Source organism: Gracilinanus agilis, chromosome 4 (genome assembly GCF_016433145.1).
Source record: "Gracilinanus agilis isolate LMUSP501 chromosome 4, AgileGrace, whole genome shotgun sequence".
Lineage (NCBI taxonomy): Eukaryota > Metazoa > Chordata > Mammalia > Didelphimorphia > Didelphidae > Gracilinanus > Gracilinanus agilis.
In genome coordinates, this window is record NC_058133.1 from 441,211,719 (window position 1) to 441,233,936 (window position 22,218).

General features: G+C 39.3%; 1 protein-coding gene across 4 annotated transcripts in view; it reads left to right on the forward strand.

Annotated features, from left to right (window-relative positions):
- SLC44A3 (solute carrier family 44 member 3) overlaps positions 1-20,705 on the forward strand; it is a 105,327-nt gene extending 84,622 nt beyond the window's left edge. For all 4 annotated transcript variants that reach the window (XM_044672078.1, XM_044672079.1, XM_044672080.1 and 1 more), the window contains exons 11-13: positions 16,503-16,640; positions 19,177-19,413; positions 20,507-20,705. In XM_044672078.1, the coding sequence (XP_044528013.1) occupies positions 16,503-16,640; positions 19,177-19,413; positions 20,507-20,611 (480 nt within the window). In that variant the 3' untranslated portion in view covers positions 20,612-20,705. The remainder of the gene's footprint in view (positions 1-16,502; positions 16,641-19,176; positions 19,414-20,506) is intronic.
- The last annotated feature ends 1,513 nt before the right edge of the window (positions 20,706-22,218 follow it).

The window sequence follows — 22,218 nt, forward strand, 5'->3', positions numbered from 1 at the left end:
AGGAAGGAAGGAAGGAAGGGAGGGAGGGAGGAACGAAGGAAGGAACGAAGGAAGGAATGAAGGAAGGAACGAAGGAAGGAAGGAACGAACGAAAAGGTCTATATGTAGAATCCCCCACTTACGCACTCTTTTTTTTTTTGTTTGTTTTGTTCAGTCATTTCAATCATGTCTGGCTCTTCATGACCCCATTTGGGGTTTTCTTGGCAGAGATAATAGAGTGGTTTGCCATTTTTTCCCAGCTCATTTTATAGATAAGGAAACTGAGGCCAACAGGGTTAAGTGAGATTCCCAAGGGTGAGTCAAATGGTGAGATATACATATTTCCCCTTTGTTCCCATTACTCTGAAAAAAAGCAAACTCACAGGGCCTCAGGAGGAGGCTAGGGATGTTACCCATAGCACTCAAACAGTCACCCTGCTTCAACTCTATGATTCTGCTGGTCTTTTACAACTTTCAGTTTCTAGCAGTTGCCCTTACTTCCAAAACCTTGGAACCTTCCCTTCATAACATTTCCTGGTTAAGCTGGAAAGGTACTCCAGGAAAGAGCCCCCATCTGTGAGCTCTGAGCCACAGGAAAACCTTAGCTAAATAAAACTTCCTAATAAACAAGGAAGCAGGTGATACAGGGGAAGGCTTTGTACTTGAATTATGTACCACGGAGTGGTTAGGGAGGAGGGTGAGGCAGTGTTGATCTTTTGTTCCCTTGCAGTCAATAGGTTAGACTAGTCAATTCTACATGTAGGAGGAGCAGCTAATTACCACTTCTTATGATATCCACAGGTGAATTTGAATCTCTTTTCTGCCACTTTTTTTAGCTTGAGTGACCTTAGACAAGTCATCTACATGCATTTCTGTCTTTAGTTTCCTCATCTATAAAATGAGAATAATGATTCCTGCCCTGTCTATCTCAAAGGTTGTCCTCATGATCAAATGAAAGAACGTATTTGGGGGCAACTAGGTGATACAATGGATAGAACAGTAAACCTGAAGATGGGAGGTCTTGGGTTCAAATATGACCTCCTAACTATGTGATCCTGAGCAAGTCATTTAACTGTGTTTGCCTAGCCCTTGCCCTTCTGGTTTTAAAATTGTTACTAACATAGACAATGATGGATTTTTTAAAAAAGGACATATTTGTAAAAAAAAAAGTCTGATTAATTAAACAGTCATTTTAGTGCCTCCTAAGAAAAAATATAGGAAATGTCCCTGCCCTCAAGAAGCTTACATTTGACTATAGGAAAAAACAATGTAACCCAGTGGAATTGCGTGTTAGCTAAAGAAGGAGGGGTTAAAGGAGGGGAGGGAAAGAACTTGAATCATGTAACCATGGAAAAATTTTTTAATCAATAAAAAAATAAAATAATAAAGGAAAAAACAATATATAAAGAGATATGTGACAAAGTAGTTTGTAGGGTGGGGGAAGAGCACTAGCAATTGTGTGGAAGAATCATATCCAGAAAGGTCCCTTGAAAGAGGTGAGCTTTGAAAGGAGAGGAGACAAGTGATAAGGAAGAATTTTCCAGGCAAGGGGAACACACTATACAAAAGTAAAAAGAACATGTCAAGAGATAACATATGGTTGCAGAGTGTTAGGCTTAGAATTGGGAAGGTTCAAATCATGCCTCATATCTACATATCTACTGTGTGACCTTGGACAAGTCACTTAATCACTTTTGTGCCTCAAGCAATTTCAAGGATATATTTGTTAAGTTAATTTTTAAAACCTTTTTCTTCTGTTTTAGAATCAATACTGTATATTGATTCCAAGGCAGAAGAACAGTAAGTGGTAGGCAATGGCTTGTTAAGTGGCTTGCCCAGGGTTATACAAGTAAGAAGGATCTGAGACCAGATTTGAATCCAGGACATCCTGTCTCTAGGCTTGGCTCTCTATCCATTGAGCCACCTAGCTGCCGAATCAAAGATAGTTTTTGACCTTCATGGGAGATGATACTCCGAGATTACAGAATCGGAAAGTGAGAAGGAGCCCTCATCATACCACATATCACAGAGGGTGGAGGAGTTTGGAAAGAAAGGTTCAAGATCTCTAAAGTTTCTTCCAACTCTAAGATCTATGATCCAATGATCTTAAATCAGATATCGTCCTAGACTCTTATGTGGGCAACCCTTTAGATTCATGTCTTCCCATTTTTTCCCAGTTAACAACATCATTGGTGTGGGCCAAGCAAATGCTAAAATAGACATTTTGATAAGCTTTTGGCTCACCTCAGAAGTAAAATGTACAACCTTCTAGGGATTCATCTTGGAACTCAACAAAAATCCAGGTCCAGTGAAAGGCAACCAGCCCCACCTTTCATCAGTCCTGGCTGATAAGCTAGGAAGTGTCTGAGGCCAGATTTAAACCCAAGATCTCCCCTCTCCAGGCCTGGCTTTCAATCCACTGAGCTACCCAGCTGCCCCCTGTTTTGTTGTTTGTTTTTTTTTTAAACCCTTTCTTAAAATTTATACAAGTATTGGTTCTAAGGCAGAAGAGTGGTAAGGGCTGGACAACTGGGGTGAAGTGATTTGCCCAGAATCACACAGCTAGTTAGGGTCTGAGACCAGATTTGAACCCAGGTCCTCCTGACTCCAGACCGGGTTCTCTATCCACTGAGCTTCCTAGCCATCCCACATGCACACTTCTGTACAGACACGTGTATACACACACATATATATACATTTACGCCCTTGTATGTGTACACACACACACAACTCCAAGCAAAAGCACCAGAAAGAGGCTAAATTAGTAGACCTGACTCTTATTCTTTGATGTTTGAAAAGGGAAACAAATCTGTTGCCATGGTAATCATCTTCCCGCGACCTCATTTTCTTGGAGTATCACCCCAAAGTAAGGAGCTCAGCTGCCACACAGAGCAGACGTTATCCTCAGCAAACTGGGCCCTTTCCATTTACGGCCTGTCTCTTGGCCACATGGCTTTCCTCATGAAGCTGACCAGGTCAGGCCCTTGCTTGCCTCCTCAGCCTGGCTCACTCTGTATTCCTCAGATCACAAGGGTGCCTGCAGTGGTCTTTTCAAAATGTATGGTATGTAGAAATACATAAACATCCCCAACTGTGCCATCTCCGATTCCTCCTCACCCCATCCTATCATAATCCCCTCTCAGACTAGAGGGAGAGTCTCTGGCTCCTCAAGGCTCTCTAAAATGTTATGATCTATATGACCTGGGATTCCTTTATGAAAATTGGATGGGATAGGGAATGAGGGAATAGAGAAACTGGTTTCTGTTCTCTAGAGAGAAACCAGACTTATTTTATCTTCCTTCTAATGGTATTTAAAGGCAGGAGTTAATTTTTCCTCTTTTTTTTCTGGTGGGGGGGGGGAGAAGATAAATATTTGACCATTAAAAAAAACAAAACTTAAGAAAACAACAAATGCTACCCTCACCTTGTTTGAATTTCACTGATGTTACTCACCTTGACTCAGGTTTTCTGCAAGGATTAAATGAGGGTGTGTGGCTTGAGAAGGCAGGATCTCATCAGCTCCCATGGAATTAATTACTATCTCTATGGCAATGATTCTCAAATCTACCTTTCTTGCCCCAATCTCTCAGCTGACCTCCAATATTGCATCTTGAACTGCCTTTCTGATATCTCAAACTGGATGTCCAGCTGACAGAACACATTAGCTTTCCCCTTAAATCCTCATCTCCTCCTACCTTCCTTATTACTGTAGTAAGGAAGACCATCATCCTAATTCCCAGGTTCATTACCTAGAAGTCATTCTGTATTCCTCATTTTCTCTGTGTCTGTCTCTGTCTCTGCCTCTGTCTCTCTGTCTCTGCCTCTCTCTGGCAAACCCTCCATCTCCCTCTGTCATTTTCTCCTGACATCATCCTTCAAGTAGCGACCTTCATCACCTCACTCCTACATTATTACAATAGTTTACTAGCAAATCAACCTGCTTCAAGTCTCTCCCCATTCCAATCCATCCTCCATTCAAGTAGTAAAGTATTTTCCTAAAGTGAAAACTCCACTAGCTTCCTGTTGTCCCCAAGATCAAATCCAAAATGCTTGATTTGATATTTAAAACCCTATCTTTGCCTTTTGCAATCTTCTTATGCCTTACTCCCCAACACATTCTTTTTTTTACTTAAAAATTTTTATTTAATTAATTAATTTAGAATATTTTGCCATGGTTACATGATTCATGTTCTTTCCCTTCCCTCTTTCCACCCCACTCCCAAAGCCAACAAGCAATTCCACTGGGTTTTACATGTGTCATTGATCAAGACCTATTTCCATAATATTAGTATTTGTACTAAGATGATTGTTTAGAGTCTACATCCCCAATCATATCCCCATTGAACCATGTGATCAAGCAGTTGTTTTTCTTCTGTGTTTCTCCTCCCACAGTTCTTTCTCTGGATGTGAATAGTGTTCTTTCTTATAAGTCCCTCAGCCTTGCTCTGGATCCTTACATTGCTGCTAGTCCATTACATTTGATTGTACCACAGTGTATCCATCTCTATGTATAAGGTTCTCCTGGTTCTGCTCCCTTCACTCTACATCAATTCCTGGAGGTCATTCCAGTTCACATGTAATTCCTCCAGTTCTTTATTCCTTTCAGCACAATAGTATTCCATCACAATTTGTTCAGCCGTTCCCCAATCGAAGGGCATTCCCTCATTTTCCAATTTTTTGCTACCACAAAGAGTGCGGCTATAAATATTTTTGTACATGTCTTTTTCCTTATTATCTCTTTGGGGTATAAACCCAGCAGTGGTATGGCTGGATCAAAAGGCAGGCAGTCTTTTAGCGCTCTTTGGGCAGAGTTCCAAATTGCTTTCCAGAATGGTTGGATCAATTCACAACTCCACCAGCAGTGCATTAATGTCTCAATTTTGCCACATCCCGTCCAACATTTATTATTTTCCTTTGCTGTCACCAACACATTCTTTTTGATCCAGTGACACTGGCTTCCTGGCTGTCCCACAAATCAGACACTCCCTCTGTGGGCTGCAGGTGTTTTCTCTAATTGTCTTCCATGTCTGGAACATTCTCCCTACTCAGCTCTGACTACTGCCCTCCCTGGCTTCCTTTTAAATCCCAGCTAGCATCCTAGCTTCTATAAGCAGCCTTCCCTGACCCTTCTTAATTCCAGTGCCTTTCCTCCTTTAATTATTTCCTCTTTGTCAGGTACAGGACTTACCTTGTATATAGTTGTTTGTATGTTGTCTGCTCCATTAGGTTGTAAGAGCCTTTTTGGATCTCTAGCCCCTGTCATAATGCTTAGTATGTAATAGGCACTTAATAACTGATTTATGAATAACTGAAAAATGAAAGAGAGGGTCTTTCTAAAATTTTTATTTATTTATTTGAGAGGATTTTTCCATGGTTACATGATTTATGTTCTTTCCCTCTCCTTTTCCCTCCCCCCCTCCCAGAGCCACTGAGCAACTCCACTGAGTTATACATGTATTATGGAAGAGAGGGTCTTGACAGTACAGACTATGTATTGTTGGCATTGCTTTGATCTAATACCAAGATCCTTCATGTGCAACTTTGATTAAGTTGAGGAGGAGGGAAAGGTTAAATGTTAAGTCAGTCCTTCTTTTAAGAAATGCTTTTCAGGGGCAGCTGGGTAGCTCAGTGGATTGAGAGTCAGGCCTAGAGACAGGAGGTCTTAGGTTCAAATCCGGCCTCAGACACTTCCCAGCTGTGTGACCCTGGGCAAGTCACTTGACCCCCATTGCCCACTCTTCCACCTATGAGCCAATACACAGAAGTTAAGGGTTTAAAAAAAAATAAATGCTTTTCAAAGGGACAGCTGGGTGGCTCAGTGGACTGAGAGCCATATCTAGAGACGGGAGGTCCTAGGTTCAAATCTGGCCTCAGATACTTCCTAGCTGTGTGACCCTGGGCAAGTCACTTAACCCCATTTTGCCTAGCCCTTGCCCCTCTGTCTTGGAGTTTGATACTAAGACAGAAAGTCAGGGTTTTGAAAAAAAAATGCTTTTCTGCTAGAGAAACACCATCCTCCTCAGCCAACATGCATTAAGGACCTCCTGCTTCTACAGACCACCAAGACAGCTTTGTTTTTGAGTTTTGAGTCATTTTGAAACCCCCTGCTTGCTACAGGGAAATTGGTAGAGGGCAAAAGAAGGTAATAGTCAATTCATGGCCCTTCGAGAACTAAAGAGAACTGGGTCAGCCAGATAACTACCACCCACCCCTTCTAAATCCCAACCAGCAAATAAATCCAACCAAGCAGAAAGAATCCACATATTGGCTGTATCTGAAAATAGATACATGGGGGCAGCTGGGTGGCTCAGTGGATAGAGAGCCAGACCCAGAGACAGAAATTCCTGGGTTCAAATCTGGACTCAGACACTTCCCAGCTGGATGACCCTGGGCAAGTCACTTAACCCTATTTGCTTAGCCCTTACTGTTCTGTTCTTCTGCCTTGAAACCGATATTTAGTATCAATGCTAACACAGAAAGTTAAGAGTTTAAAAAATAAGTTTCTTTCTGGACCGATAGTCAGTTAACCAACAAGCATCTAAACACTATGTTGCTAGCTACTAAGTAGTTACAATACAAAGTAAGAAAGTCCCTGCCTTCAGGGAGCCTTCAGAGTTTGCCTTAAAACTCAGCTCAGGCATCACTTTCTAGCTGAGTTCTTTGCTCTCCTCCTCTCTCTCCCAATAACACCTCCCCTGCCCCAATAGGTGCATTTCTTTTTGATATATTTTCTGTACACTTTTAGAGGTGCATATTGTCTCCTTGGATAGATTGCAAATTCCTTAAGGGAAAATGTTTCCTATTTGTCTCAATATCTGACACTTAACACCGTTCCTGGCCCATTTTCCCTTCTCATTCAGACATTTTCAACTATGTTGGACTCTTTCTGACCTCATTTGGGGTTTTCTTTCTTTTTTTTTTAAACCCTTACCTTCCATCTCGGAATCAATACTGTGTATTGGCTCCTAGGCAGAAGATTGGTAAGGGTAGGCAATGGGGGTCAAGTGACTTACCCAGGGTCACACAGCTGGGAAGTGTCTGAGGCCATATTTGAACCTAGGACCTCCCATCTCTAGGCCTGGCTCTCAGTCCAGCTGCCCCCTCATTTGGGGTTTTCTTGGCAAAGATTCTGAAGTGGTTTGCCATTTCCTTCTGCAGGTCATTTTACAGATGAGAAAACTGAGGCAAACAGGACAAAGTAACTCCTAGTGTAAGGATCTGAGGCTAGATGTGAACTCAGGAAGATGAGTCTTCCTGACACCTGGCCTGGAATTCTATTCACTGGCCCAAAGCAGGCATTTAATAAATGTTATCTAGTTGGTTAATAATTATATTCTACTAAGCCTACCACCTCTCTGTTGAAAAAGTAAGATTCATGCTTTACTCTCGGTTCTCTGAAATAACATTTAGTCATGACTATGAACTGCTTTCCAGGTTCCTCTTATTTCATACGGTTTTAGTTCATGCAAGTCTTCCCAGTTGTTTTTTTTTTTTAATTCTTCATTTCAAACATTTTGGACATCACAACAATAATTTCATTTCATTAATTTCCACAATTTGTTCAATGTTCCTCCCAATTTTCTGCTATGACAAGAATGTCTGCCATTGATATTTTTTGTGTCTTTGGGGGCTGTCCTTCCTTTCTCCAATAACTATCAAAAATCCAGGGAACATAAGATATTAGGGGCTCTTAAGCTTACTTAATAACAAAATGGAGGCCTTGCCTTATTTCCATTTTCAGGACATTGAGGCATGAAAATCTCTAGACCCCATAATACCACCTACTTATCTTAGCCTGAAGACCAACACATTTCCCCACTCATTGCTTCCTTTGATTTCGTAGCCAGATGGGTGAATTTCTGGGGTGACCAGAATAGAAATAGTTTAGTGAATGCTAGAAGTACATAAGCCCAAGAGTTTCTTTTTTTTAATATTTTATTTTTCCAATTTCATGTAATAACAATTTTCAATTGTCCCCTTCCCTTTCTTCCCTCCCCACTCCCTAAGATGACAAGCAATATGATCTGGGTTCCACATGTATTATCATGCTAAATTGGTCATTACTATAAGAAAATACTCATGAAACCAAAACCAAAAATAAATAAATAAAGATGATGGTTGGATTTTAATTAATTAATTAAAAAATGAAAATAAAGTGAAAATAATATGCTTTGATCTGCATTCCAGCTCTAACAGTTCTTTTTCTGGAGGTAGAAAACAATCTTTGTTATAAGTCCTTCAGAATTGTCTTTGATCATTGCATTGCTGAGAGTAGCCATGTCTTTCACAGTTGATTATCATACAATATTCCTGTTACTGTTTACAGTGTTCTCCTGGTTTTGCTTATTTTGCTCTGCATTAGTTCACATAGGTCTTTCCAGCTTTTCCTGAAATAATCCTGTTCATCATTTCTTATAGTACAATAGTATTCCATCATATACCATATAGTATTCCTCATATACCATAATGTGTCCAAAAATTCCCTGGTTTTATAGCCCTTTGGCCATAGTTCCAAAATGCCCTCCAGTATGGTTGGTGGAGTTCACAACTCCACCAATGATGTATTAGTGTCCCAATTTTACCACATCCCCTCAAGCATTTATCACTTTACTGTCATAATGGCCAGTCTTATAGCTGTAAGGTGGTACTTCAGAGTTGTTTTAATTTGCATTTCTCTAATCTAGAGTGTCTTAGAACATTCTTTCTTATGATTGTTGATGGCTTTGATTTCTTCATCTGAAAACTGCTTGTTCATGTCCTTTGACCATTTGTCAATTGGAGAATGACTTGTATTCTTATAAATTTGACTGACTTCTCTACATATTTGAGAAATAAGAATTTTATCAGAGAAATTTGCTGTTTTTTCCCACTTTGTTGTATTCTTTCTAATCTTCGTTACATAGGTCTTTTTGTTTGTACAAACACTTTTTAATTTCATATAATCAAAATTTTTCATTTTACATCTTGTGATGTTCTCTATCTCATGTTTAGTCATAAATTCCTCCCTTCTCCATAGACCTGACAACTATTCTTTGTTCCCCAGATTTACTTTTGGTATCGCCCTGGCCCAAGAATTTCTAATGGAATAGCCAAACTTGAAGAGCTTGTGATAAAACAGGGCTCAGATTTCAATTCAGACCTGAAACAATGAAGCATTTCTTGAGAGTTCACTGTGTCTAAAGCCTTGTACTAAGTTTGGATATACAAATAGAAAGGCAAAACTGTCCCAGCTCTTGTGTGATTGTGCATGTATGTGTCACTATAGATTAAATCTACTAGTCCATTTTGTCGACTGTGATTTCCCTGGTATTTCGTTTAGTTCTGGAAGAGCATGTCAATACCAGCATAATTCTGGGAACCAAGCAGTTTTTCTTAACTCATATCGTTGGGCTGTAGCCGATTATTCTTACATTTCTGGTGCACTATGAAATAGCTATTTTCCTGACAAACTAAATGGACTAATTCTTGTCAGAAGCTTTCTGTCATAGTCCAAGCATTTGGGGGTTTGGGGAGCTTTTGGTCCAAACCTGTGATTCTGTTGGCATACAGAATTCCCCAGAGGGAACCACTCTTCACTAATACAAGTCAACTACTGTTCTCCCATTAGAGTGCTACAGAGAGGCCTGGGGCACTTGGAGGTTAAGTGACTTGGCCAAGGTCACACAATGATTCCTGTAAAGGCAGGACTTGAATCCTGGGAGTCTTTTGGATTTTCAGGCCACTTCTCTGTGTAGTATGCTTTGATGCCTTTCACCCCTCACATAGCATGAAAGGAAAGTAGTTATTGCTTTGAGTCAATGCATACCAGGAATTCATTCCAAAATGAAAGTTGATTTTTGTCCTGCCAGACTCCTTGGCAAATGCCTTTGCCCTTTTTCAGAAAGTAACTTAATTCTTAATTTTTTTTTACAAACTATAGTTTTTGTTGTTATTAAATTTTTAAGAAAAGAAAAAAGAAAAAGATGAGAAAGTTTAGGACTAGGAAAAAAGGAGCTGTGTGAGTTATGAACCTATTATCATTGTGAGGAGGGCATCTAGGTGAGCACAATGGATAGAGCACAGGGCCTAAAGTCAGGAAGACCAGAGTTCAAATCTGGCCTCAGACACTTACTAGTTATATGACCCCGGGCAAATCGATTAACCCTGTTTGTCTCAGATTCCTCATCTCTAAAATGAGCTGGAGGAGGAAATGGCAAACTGTCCCTGGTATCTTGCCAAAAAAACTCTAAACAGGGTCATAAGGAGTTAGACCCAAATGAAAACAACTCAACAACAACAGTGTAGGAAATCTAGAAATGGCAACTCCTTTAATTTAATTTAATTAATCAATAACTCATCAGCAATTAGCAGATAGCCTTTTGAGAGTTTCCCTAGAACTTCGAAACTAATTAATTTGACAACAAGTAGGTACCTGAGGAAAGATTAGAACAGATGTCCCCCTGGTGCCAAGGCCAGACCCCTATCCTCTACACCAGGGGAAGATCTCTGATTCTTTGGATGTAGCCTCTGTAGAGCATCTGCAGAGACAGTGACAAGAATCCTTGTCAACATACCTTTACAAAGTGCCTACTACGTGCCAGTTATTGTGCAAATAAATGCTGGTAGCTCCCAAGAAAGACAAAATTAGTCCCTTCTCTCACTGTCTAATGCAAACGACTATGTCCAAACAAGACAGACAAAGCTAACTTGGAGGTAATCACAAAAGGAAAGCCCTGGTATGAAGGGGGAATGGGAAAGACTTCTTGTACAAGTCTCAAAGGAAGCCGGAAAATCCAGGAGACAGAGACGAGCAGAGACAAAATTCCAAGCACAGGGAACAGCCAGTAAAAATTCTTGGAATGCTTAACAGGGTTCAGATGAGTCTCAACCTTCTTGGCCTACACAGTTAGAGAGAGTCTCCACAATGATGAGTTTCTCAAGCCATTTGAATTATTGAATTATAAACCATTGTATGTTTAGTTTCTCTTTCCAACAAGACACTGTTTCAGTTTCCTGGAAGAGAAAATTCTGGCTTTCTGTTAAAATGAGATCAATGACAGGACAATGATGGCTTCTGTTAGATTTAAGGTACAGAAGCATTTTCTCCACATCAAATCTACATTAGTATCTTTTCTCTCTGTCTCTGTCTCTGTCTCTCTCTGTCTCTCTGTCTCTCTGTCTCTCTCTTTCTCTCTCTCTATATATATATATATATAGTCTATCTCCTCTCTCCATATATATAATATTTTTTGATCCATATATATATTCAAAGTAAACCAATGAATGAGTTGCACCCTCCCTGTTCTCCATTAAATCTTTGGGATTTCAGTGAAAGAGATTGTAGTGAGGAGGAGAATAAATTGCAGTGCACTCCCCTTGTAGGGCTGAGCTAACCCTGGGCCATTCTGGTGGAAATAGCTCAGAGCCCCTTGTATTTACTACAAGTGAATGAAAAGTATACAAGCATTAAAAGAACGAGACCTGATTTTAAATAATATTTTAATGATTACTTTTTTTTTTAATTCGGTGATCATGAGGTTAGCTAGGTGGGTCAGTGGATAGAGAGCTAGAAATGAGAGGTCCTGGGTTCAAATCTGGTCTCGTACACTTCCTAGCTCTATGACCCTGGGCAAGTCACTTAACCCCATTTGCCTGGAACTAACTACTCTTCTGCCTTGGAATCAATATTTAGTATTGATTCTAAGACAGAAAGAAGGTGTGGTGGTTGTTTTTTAATTTGGTGATTATGAGAGACTTTTATACCATCCTGAGTCTTTTTGGAGAAGATCAGAGTATTTAACGAGCAAAACAATTTTGTTGAGAATGGCTCTAAGTGATTCGGGAGTGTACTTCCTTTGAATCAAGTATCAGCATCAAATAGCCCATATGACTTCAAGTACAATGAGACGTTGTGGACAGAGAGCAGACTTCAATATCAGGTAGACCTAGCTTCAAGTCTCATCTCTAACCCTGGCTTTGTGACCCTGAGAACGTTATTAAGCTCTCAAAGCCCCAGGTTACTTTTTTTTTTAACCCTCACCTTCCATCTTGGAGTCAATACTGTGTATTGGCTCCAAGGCAGAAGAGTGGTATGGGCTAGGCAATAGGGGTTAAGTGACTTGCCCAGGGTCACACAGCTAGGAAGTGTCTGAGGCCAGATTTGAACCTAGGACCTCCCATTTCTAGGTCTGGTTCTCAATCCACTGAGCTACCCAGCTGCCCCTCCCCTCAAGTTACTCTTTAAGTCTATAAATTGCAGAAATGAATGATAACCTGCACTGGTAGAAAAAGTATCCTTACCAGAAATTGGTCTACATCAGTGGTTCCCAGACTTTTTTGACCTACCTCCCCCTTTCCAGAAAAAATATTACTTAGCCCCCTGGAAATTAATTTTTTAAAATTTTAATAGCAATTGATAGGAAAGATAAATGCCCCTGTGGCCATCACCACCCACCCACATTGCTGCAGCACCCACGAGGGGGCAGTGGTACCCACTTTGGGAATCACTGATCTACATCAATGAAATCACAGATCTAGACCAAAACACCCACACTCCATTGTAACACAAAGAATTTGCATATCTGAGGACCACCTTTAGGGATATCTTCCTAACAATGAGAGCTATCCAAATTGGAAATGGGAGGTAATGGATTTCCCCTCATTGGATAGCAGAGGTTGGATGACCACTAGGCAGGTATGTTGTGGAGAGGATATTTTATCAATAATAGAAAAGACTAGATGGTCTCTGAGATCCTTTCTGAGATCCTGTGATTTCCAGAAGCAGAAAATTATTAAAGTAATGTTCTTCTTCATTTATGTCAGGATAGGGAGACTTCCGCTGTATCTCCCTAAGACGTTTGTAGACTATCTTTTAAAAGGTAGCCAGAACTCAAATGTTCTAGGAGGTTGAACTTTCAATATGGCGGAGTAGAGTAGTATATTTCTATCATTCCAGCTACCAGGGAGGCTAAGGCTGGGGGATCTCTATAGGAGAGATGAGTTATGGTGGACTAAAATTGAGTGGGTATCTACCCAAAGTTTCCTGTTAATATGAAGGGCCCTCAAGAATTCCATATTTGCAGTGGGAAGCCAGGTTACATAAAGAACTAGCCCAGATTGGAAAATGGACCAGATAATCAGAATGAATCTGAGGAGTGCAATTCACATTCTTTCTGGGTAAGCTAGAGAGACTCAATCTTTAAAAGTGAGAGAGACAGAGATTTGAAGTTTCAGTGGAAAGAATCAATGGATTGAGGACCCAAAGTTCCAAGTTCAAATCCTCTCTCTCCCACTTATTACATATCTAACCCTAACCAAGTCACGTATAACTTCCCAGAGCTTTACATCCTTCATCCATAAAATGAGAGGGTTGGACTTAGATTTCCTCTAAAGCTGGGACAATTTTTTCTCCTTTGTGGTCCTATGAGCCTCCCCTATAGAACCTGAATATTGAGAAATTTTGCCTCCTAATAAGATATACTACCTTGAGTCTCTTTTTTCTATTGTCCTGAAAAGATTAGCTTCTAGGATCTCTTGAAAACCTTTCCCAAGCACACCAGCAAATGCCCTAATCCTTAGATAAATATCAGGGTTTACAGATTCCTCTAACACAACCATCCCTGAAATTCTGGTCCAGCCCAACATACCAGTACTCAGAGCAGGATTTTAAATATGTTACAAATACAGTATAATCCATCTTCCAGCTGCTCCTGACGAAGGAGTGATTTCTATTTCTGACTAAGTGGCCAATTAGCTAATGTTATAACTATAGAAAGCTTCATTTCATTTCCTGTGCCTTGAGCATTTCTGCCTACCTCCCACCCCATCTCAGCCCCCTGCTTACATACTCAGACATTAATTCTAGGTCTCCCTGTTGGATGGTGGGTATGAAATCTTTTGAAGCAAAATGCTATACCGCAGTAACTTCAAGAAAATATATATAATTTCCCTGTCAAGGATTTTAATGCTGTCTTTTGGTGGGCGGATCTCATCCTTTTTAAAAAAATCAATTAAAAAAAAAGAGTATATAGGTGAAAAGAAATTTGAAGGATTGTAAGAACTTGATAAAGGGCCATTTGATCAATCAAACATTTTCACCGAGAGACCAAATTTATTTTTATTTCTTATGGTGGGAAGACGAAAAGTTTTCAACAAGGTTAACAGTCTTGCAGGGGGGAAAAAAGGCATCTCAGCAAAAATATTATTTGGTAGCAACAGTTGGGCATTATTGGAGAAAGTTAGGACTTGGGAAGCAAATAAAGAGATCTGAATCTAATGGTGATGCCATGCTACTCTGTAGTGGAATGGTTGAGCCTCTTCATAGAATGGAATGTGAGCATTGAGACCCACCCTTTCCTGAGATTCCTATGTAAGTGGGGAGTAATCATATTACACCATCTATAGAGACAGGTGGCAAATTCTTTCTTTACTTCTAGTAAACCAAGTACTTACTTCTGAATTTCTAAATGACAAATGTGTCCTATTTGGTGGAGATCAGATGGCCATGTCATCATGAGGATGGAAGGCAGGCCGCCTTGTTTATCCATGTCCTTCTCTTTCAGAAAGACCATGGTGGCCCAATGGTGGCCATCACTGAACTTCTGCTGTGTTGGGATTGCAGTGGGTGTGGTGTGTTTGGTCAGTTTATCCTGTAGATAACAGTAAGAAGCAATCCTTAGCTTCTCATTTAAAGCTGTCACTATCTAGCTCTTACCTTTATTGCTCCATTCTTATTTCATATTACTCCCGTTCATCCATTCTCCATTCCAATCAAACTGGTCTACTAGTGAATCGTCTTTCAAATGATTTTTCTTTAGAATGTCATCACATGAATTTTTTTTTCCTATGTCTCTGCTCATGTCACTGTACCAATTCATACGGTTTCCTCTGAAATAGTCCATTTTTGTTATCTCTTATGTCATATATGTAAAACCCAGTGGAATTACTCATTGGCTACGGGGGGAGGAGGAAAGAGGAGGGAAAGAACATGAATCATGTAACCATGGAAAAATATTCTAAATTAGTTAAATAAAATTCTTCAATTAAAAAAAATCTCTTATGTCATAGTAATATTTCATTACATTCATATACCGCAATTGCTTAGCCGTTTCTCAATAGATGGGCACCCCTTTAATACACACTATTCCATCTCCCAACTTTATGTCCATGCCCGCACTGTACTCTTTCCTCATCTCCACCTCTCCACTCCCAAGTTCCCTTAAAGCACAGTTCAGGAGTCATCTCCTACACTAGAGTTTTTCTGATTCTCCTGGTTTTACAACTTTTCTCACTTGAAAATTACTTTGTATTAATTTTTATATGCTTTGTATTTACTTATAAATACAAATACACTAAATTACTCTTCTCTCAGCAGTAGAAACACTTTCTTAAGAGCCACATTTTTTGTCTCCATCCCTAGTGCCCAGAACAGTATCTGGCATATAGTGAGTTATTAATAAATGTTTGTTGAATCAAATTGATCTAATATACCTTTTCATGATCACAGAAATACCCAATTTTAGAGCTGGAAACCAAGACCTGACATGTGTAATTACCAGTTCCACACCCCCAAACCACATCTTGTACCTCAGCAGAGACAATTTAAGACAATTCAAGCAAGCCCACTACAGATCTTAGAGTGTCATTGCTAAGAAAATCTAACTCAATGCATCCATATTCACCTCTGCCATTTTTTCCCCCAGTTTAGCGTTACTTTTTTCTGATTAACAAACATTTCACTTTCTCTGCCCTATACTTTCTCCTCCAATTCAACAATTAAAAAAAAAGAAAATGAATGAAAACCCTTATGTCAAATAAAGTACAATCCATCAAAATGAATTCTACAATGATTATGTCTCATTTTGCATTTTGAGTATCATCTCTCTAGCAAGAGAACTGGAGTGTCTCAATTTTTTTCCTTTAGAATGTCATCACAGGGATTTTTCTCCTTTGTCTCTGCTTACTTCACTCTGCACCAATTCATACAGGTCTTCCCAGTTTCCTCTGAAATAGTCCATTCTCATTATTTCTTACATCACAGAAATATTTCTTTACATTTATATACCATAATCATTAAGTCATTCCCCAATAGATAGGCATCCCTTTAATTTCCAGTTACTACAAATATTTCTGTAAACATGGGTCCTTTTCCTTCTTTTTTTTTCAATCTCTTTGGGGTATGTGTCTTATAGTGCTATCACAAAGCCAAAGAATAGGCAACAGTTCAGTGACTTTAGGATCCTAGCTCCATATTGCTCTTCAGGAGGGCCAGAAAAGTTCACATCTCCACCAACAAACAGAGCAAATTTATAGCATTTTTAATGTTTCCAGAGAAATGTTAGAAGCAGGTGGACCAGAAGCATTTCTGCTTCCTATAGATCCTGAGATTTTTGCAAAATTAATTAAGAAATCTTTTCCGTTTTCCCCGAATCCTGACTGTCATAAGAGAAGTGTTAGAACTCCTCGTTTCTGTATCTTTTCAGACAACAAAATGTAGTTCTAAAAACGTACATTCTAACTCTTCTAATCATCATTCCTTCTTTCAGAATGCATATATTGCAACTTCGATCAATGGAACAGATTTTTGTACCTCTGCAAAGGATACGCTCAATATTTTATCCAAGAATCCAGGGCATGTTGCCTCTATTACCTGTCTTGGAGACTTCATAATTTTTCTGGGAAAGGTGAGATATCATCATCAAAATACTAACTAAAGAAATCTGTATCCCTAAATTAATCGTACTGTGGTAGGCTTGGACAAGTGATTGTTTTCTTTATCATCTGCAAAATGGGGATCATTCTAATTTTAAAATATTGATTTAAAAAAAAGTAAAAGTATTGATCAGGTTCAAAAGACTAAGATTTTATGGAAAATCACATAAAATGATGTAGCATATGTTAGTTGTTTCTATGAGCCTGGACAAGTCATTGACTTATGCCTTGGTTGCTTCTTCTATAAAAACGAAGGTATTGGATCCAATGGACTCTGAGGTCACTTCTGGTTCTAAATCTATGCAATTCTATGATCCTTCATCTTTTTTTTTTTTAAGGCATATAGGTTTAAGTGACTTGCCCAAGGTTATCCAGCCAGTAAAGTGTCTATGGTTAGATTTGAACTCAGGAAGATGAGTTTTCCTGACTCCAGACCCAGTGCTCTATCCTCTGAACTACCTAGCTGTCCTGGAATATTTCATCTTTGACAGATGAAGCCTGTGCTTGAATTCTTCTTGTGACAGGGAGCTCACTGTCTTTAGAAAAAGCAGTCCATTATATTGTGGGGCAGCTCTGATGGTTAGCAACTTTTATCTGAATGATGCTCTGCTTTAGTGGATGGAGTCAAGAAGTCCCCAGTTCAGATCCCAGCTCTGGCACTTAGTAGCTACACAACAAGGGACAAATCTCTGACCCCCACCCAATTTCTCTTCTGTTACACAGAGATAACCGTATCTATTGCAGTTACCTATCAAATAAAATCCAATTTAGCACCTTACAAACCTTAAAGTACCATATAAATGCTAGCTATTATTGGTTGGAACTCATATTGCCTTACAATAATGGTATGGCCAAAATGAGAGAATGTATTATACAAAGCACTTTATAACCTTAAAACACCTTATCAGGCTATTAATATTCTCATCTGCCTCCCTTTGATTTCCACCCCTTAGATTTTTCTCTGCCTTACAAAGCCACACAGACTAGAGCTAACCCCTCCTATTGATGAGCTTGTCAGATATTGGAAGATAGCTCTTGTGATATCACTGCGCCTCTCTCTCTCTCTCTCTCTCTCTCTCTCTCTCTCTCTCTCTCTCTCTCTCTCTCTCTCTCTCTCCCCCTAGATTAAAGCTCACCAGTCCCTTCTAGAGCATTTTTTCCAGACTATTCAACAGAGAATCATGGGATCTTAGCTTTAAAGCTAGAAGCCCTTCTGAGGCATCTGATCCAAGCTCTTAATAGAAGAGGAAATTTAAGTACTCGACCAGGATGAAACAGCTGGGAGAGTGTCAGATGTGGGATGTGAACCTGGTTTTGGTGACTGCGTGCAGCACTGCATCCTCTAAGCCAGGCTGCCTTTCTCAATGACCATCTCAGTCATTCATCTTCTGATTCTACTCCACCTTGCTGTTGTGCCTCAGAATGTATTTCTTGGAACCGGTCACATTATTCTCGAAGTTGTTTTTGCTTATTACCTCCCTGTTCTAGGCACACAGCACACTTGGGCAGGGTCTATCAGGGGTCTCTATTAGTCATTGTTCCCCAGAGCAAAGAGCTGTAATGAAAATGAACTTGCACCCAGCTGTGTGACCCTGGGCAAGTCACTTGACCCCCATTGCCTACCCTTGGGCAAGTCATTTATGAATCATGAAAACCCAAAGCACATTTTTCCCCTGAAAAACTCCTCTTAAAAATGATCCTCCTGCAGAGGTATTACTTGAATTGTTATGAAACCTTTACTGAAAATAATAACAATGATTGCTGGCAGAGGCTTTCTGCCTTGGAGCCAATACTCAATATTGACTCCAAGATGGAAGGTAAGGGTTTAAAAAAAAAAAAGAAAGAAAGAAAATGAACTTGCATTTCACAAGTTTGAGTGAAGTTAACATGTTTTCTTTCTTCTGTGAATTATTTTCAGGCAGCAGAAGTTTTGCTGGAACTATCTTTCTTAAGCTAACAAAAAATTATGCTTGTCACAGAATCTAATGAATGCATTTACTAAATGTTCTGTCTATGGACATTGTAATGGAAAATGGCTTTTATTTTTGTAGCACTTTTAAGGTTTGCAAAATATTTTCATTTTACAGCCACCTCATTTGGTGGGGAGTGGAAATATTAGCCCCCTGTTCACAGAAGGGGATCAGAGAGGCTCAGTGATTTGCTTAGGATCTGACTGCTATTTTCAAAGGCAAGATTTAAGGCATATCTCAGGAAACCAGATCTGGGACTCCTTAGACAAACTAGAGGATTTACTGGAGCCTCAGTTTGTGTGTCTGTAGTTTTAGGCTTAATCTTGTCTCTGGGAACAATTGTAATGAGTAAGCTTAAAGCAAAACTTTTCATTGGATACTTGGACAAGGATAAAGGCTGAGGGTAAAATTGTTACTTAAATAAAAAACCAGTGTCCTCTTCCACATACATGTCACTAACATGTGTGACTGAGAGATTATTTTGTTAGCAAAAATGAATTTTAATCATTTCCATTGTTTTATTTTGCTTTTTGAACAGATGTTTGTGGTATACTTCACTGTTTTTGGAGGGCTGATGGCCTTTAACTACCACCGGGAGTTGCAAGTATGGGCCATTCCTTTGTTATTGGTGGCTTTTTTTGCCTATTTAGTGGCCCACAATTTCTTATCAGTGTTTGAAACTGTGCTGGACGCCTTGTTTTTGTGCTTTGTCATTGATATGGAAACAAATGATGGCTCACCAGAAAAGCCCTATTTTATGGATCAAGAATTAATGGTAAGCAAATTAATTTGCACGTGGATTTGTATTGAGGCATTCCACATATGAAGACTGTGTGGCTTAGTGGGTTCAACAGGCAACATGGGGCAGAGTACGGAATTTGAGGTCAAAAAATATGAATCCAAATCTGAGCCCTGCCACTTGCTCCCTGTGTGCCTTTGGGCAAGTCATTTATGAATCATGAAAATGCAAAGCACATTTTTCCCCTGAAAAACTCCTCTTAAAAAAGATCCTCCTGCAGAGTATTACTTGAATTGTTATGAAACCTTTACTGAAAATAATAACAATGATTGCTGGCAGAGGCTATCTTTGGCTTATGTTCTCCAGGACTTAGCATAGTGCCTGGCACATAATTGGCATTAATAAATGTTGCTGGATGGGTGGATGGATGGATGGAGGGAATGGCCAGACCAATAACATCAGATCAAGTCAATGAGCTTGTATTAAGTACCTACTGTATACTGATGTACTGAAATATCCTGTACTAAAAGACACCTCTATCTCTCCTGGAAGCCATTCATTCGCTATGTAGAGCAGTATTTTATAGTTTATATTGGTATGTCACCTAAAAGACATTATTTATGATGGTATTAAAAAGCTAACTAGAGAATCCCAACCCAAACCGGTCATGGCATGGCCATGCAGTCTGACCAAGCATGTACTGCTCCAGTTTTTGCCGCTAGACCAAGACCACCTACAAACATGGGGCGTCCCAGGATTCTCTCTCTCTTTTTTTCCTGGAGTCAGGAAGATCTGGGTTCAAATATGGCCTCAGACACTTCCTTGCTCCCTGGGCAAATTACTTAACCCTCTTTGCCTAGCCCTTGACCTTCAGTCCTAGAAGACTTACTAGGACAGAAAATAAAAATTTGTTGTTCTGGATTTTTTTTTAAGCTAACTAGGTATTCTCGCGCTGTGAGCTGCATGCTTTCATTTTTTTTTAATGATAACCTATTTTTAATTCATTTAATTCATTCACATCTGATTAAACAGATGAACATTTCTGAAAATTAATTTCTCACACGGCATATGGCAAAATGGTCTGTTAGTACTGGAAACCACTCCCCATCTTTTTTTTTTTTTTTAACAGAGCTTTGTGAACAGAAGCAACAAATTAATTGATTCGAGGATACGAAGAAACAGAAAGTCATTAGGGAATGACGATGGAACAGAACTCCAGCCCATTGTGAGATAGGAGACATTTCCTTATTGTCCTGTATTTGTGCTTATTTTGGAAGAACCTTATTACTTTCAGTCTTCATTTTTGCAGAATAAATTTTTAGAAATGATTGACTCTTTCTCATTTTTAAAAGTAAATTATGCTGCTTGGTGCATGTTGATTAAAGTCACTATTTTATCATACTCTATGAATGGGTTAACAAAAAACAAATCTCTTAATTCCCAAAGTGGGTATAGCTTATCTTTAGGATAAATATTTAAAACAATTTAAAACAATTAACTTTAAGTCCAGCTCTGTAGAGATTTCCAGGAATACAGAAAACTTGGATGGGGAAAAAAATATTCATCTTCATTTTCCTCAACCTCTAAGTGAAATTTTGAATTTCTTTCCTTTATGGATGTGAACAATAAACATTATCATAGAAAGGGGTCCAGAGGCTTTGCCAGACTGCCAAAGGGATCCATGACACACAAAAAATGAAGAACTCATGATTTAAAGGGATATAATACTATAGGTTCAGAGATTTAGGGCTGGAAGGGACATTAGGGGCCATCTAGTCCAACCCCACTGCCATCATGTTATAGCTGAGAAAACTAATACCCAGAGTGTTAAAAGTTTAAAGGGTTTGCCCAGAATCACACAAGCATTAGAACTGGGATTTGAACCCAGAGCTTCTGACTCAAAAACCAATGCTTTTTCCATGGCACAGTACTATGTCAAATGAGATAATAGATGCAAAAGCCTCCTGACAATTTATAAAGCACTGCAAAATACAGGGTATGAGTATCCAATGGAATTTATATATAAAATTTAGTTTACAGACAGATGAAAAGATCATTAAATTTGTCTTTTAGACTGAAAAATTGTCAGTTGCCATTCAATAGATAGCCAAAACATTTATCAAGCACGATTTGATTTAATTTAATTTATATTTAAATCCTTATCTAAATTATTTTAATTTTTATTATTTATTAAGCCAAGATCCGTGCTAGGTAGGGGACACAAATATAGGCAAGACAGTCATTGTCTTCCAGAAACTTGTATGCTATAAGGGGAGACAACACACCAAGGGAAGCTAGAAAAGAGAGGAGGGGAGACAGGGTAGTGTGGGGATGGCCAGGGAAGCAGCATGGAGATCTAATTCTGGACAAGCCATTACAAAAGCTCACTTAGCAGAGTGCAGCATTCCAAGGGTGGAATCCAACAAGGCAAGGGGTTTGGGTTAAAGAGAAAGCAAGAGAGGAGACAGACCATTTTCAACATCATCTAGCCCGATGGATGCAGTACTTCAACTTTACATAATAAACTAAATGGTTTTGACATATCTCCCCTCCAAAAAAAAACAAAAACCCAAAAACAAAGTTTCACTTTCTCCAGATGAGGTTTATAAAGGATGATCCAACGAGTACCACCAGATGGAAATTGTTAGGAGACAAATTTAACTTGATGTAAAGAGAGAAACTCCCTCACTAATAGAGGGACCCAGAAAAAGACTGGGCAGCCTCTGCTGACAGTTTTCAAGGACGCTGCAGTATGTCTACTTTTTTGCCCCAGATCACACGGCTAGGAAGTATCTGAGGCTGGATTTGTATTGAGTCTTCCTGACTGCAGACCAACCCACA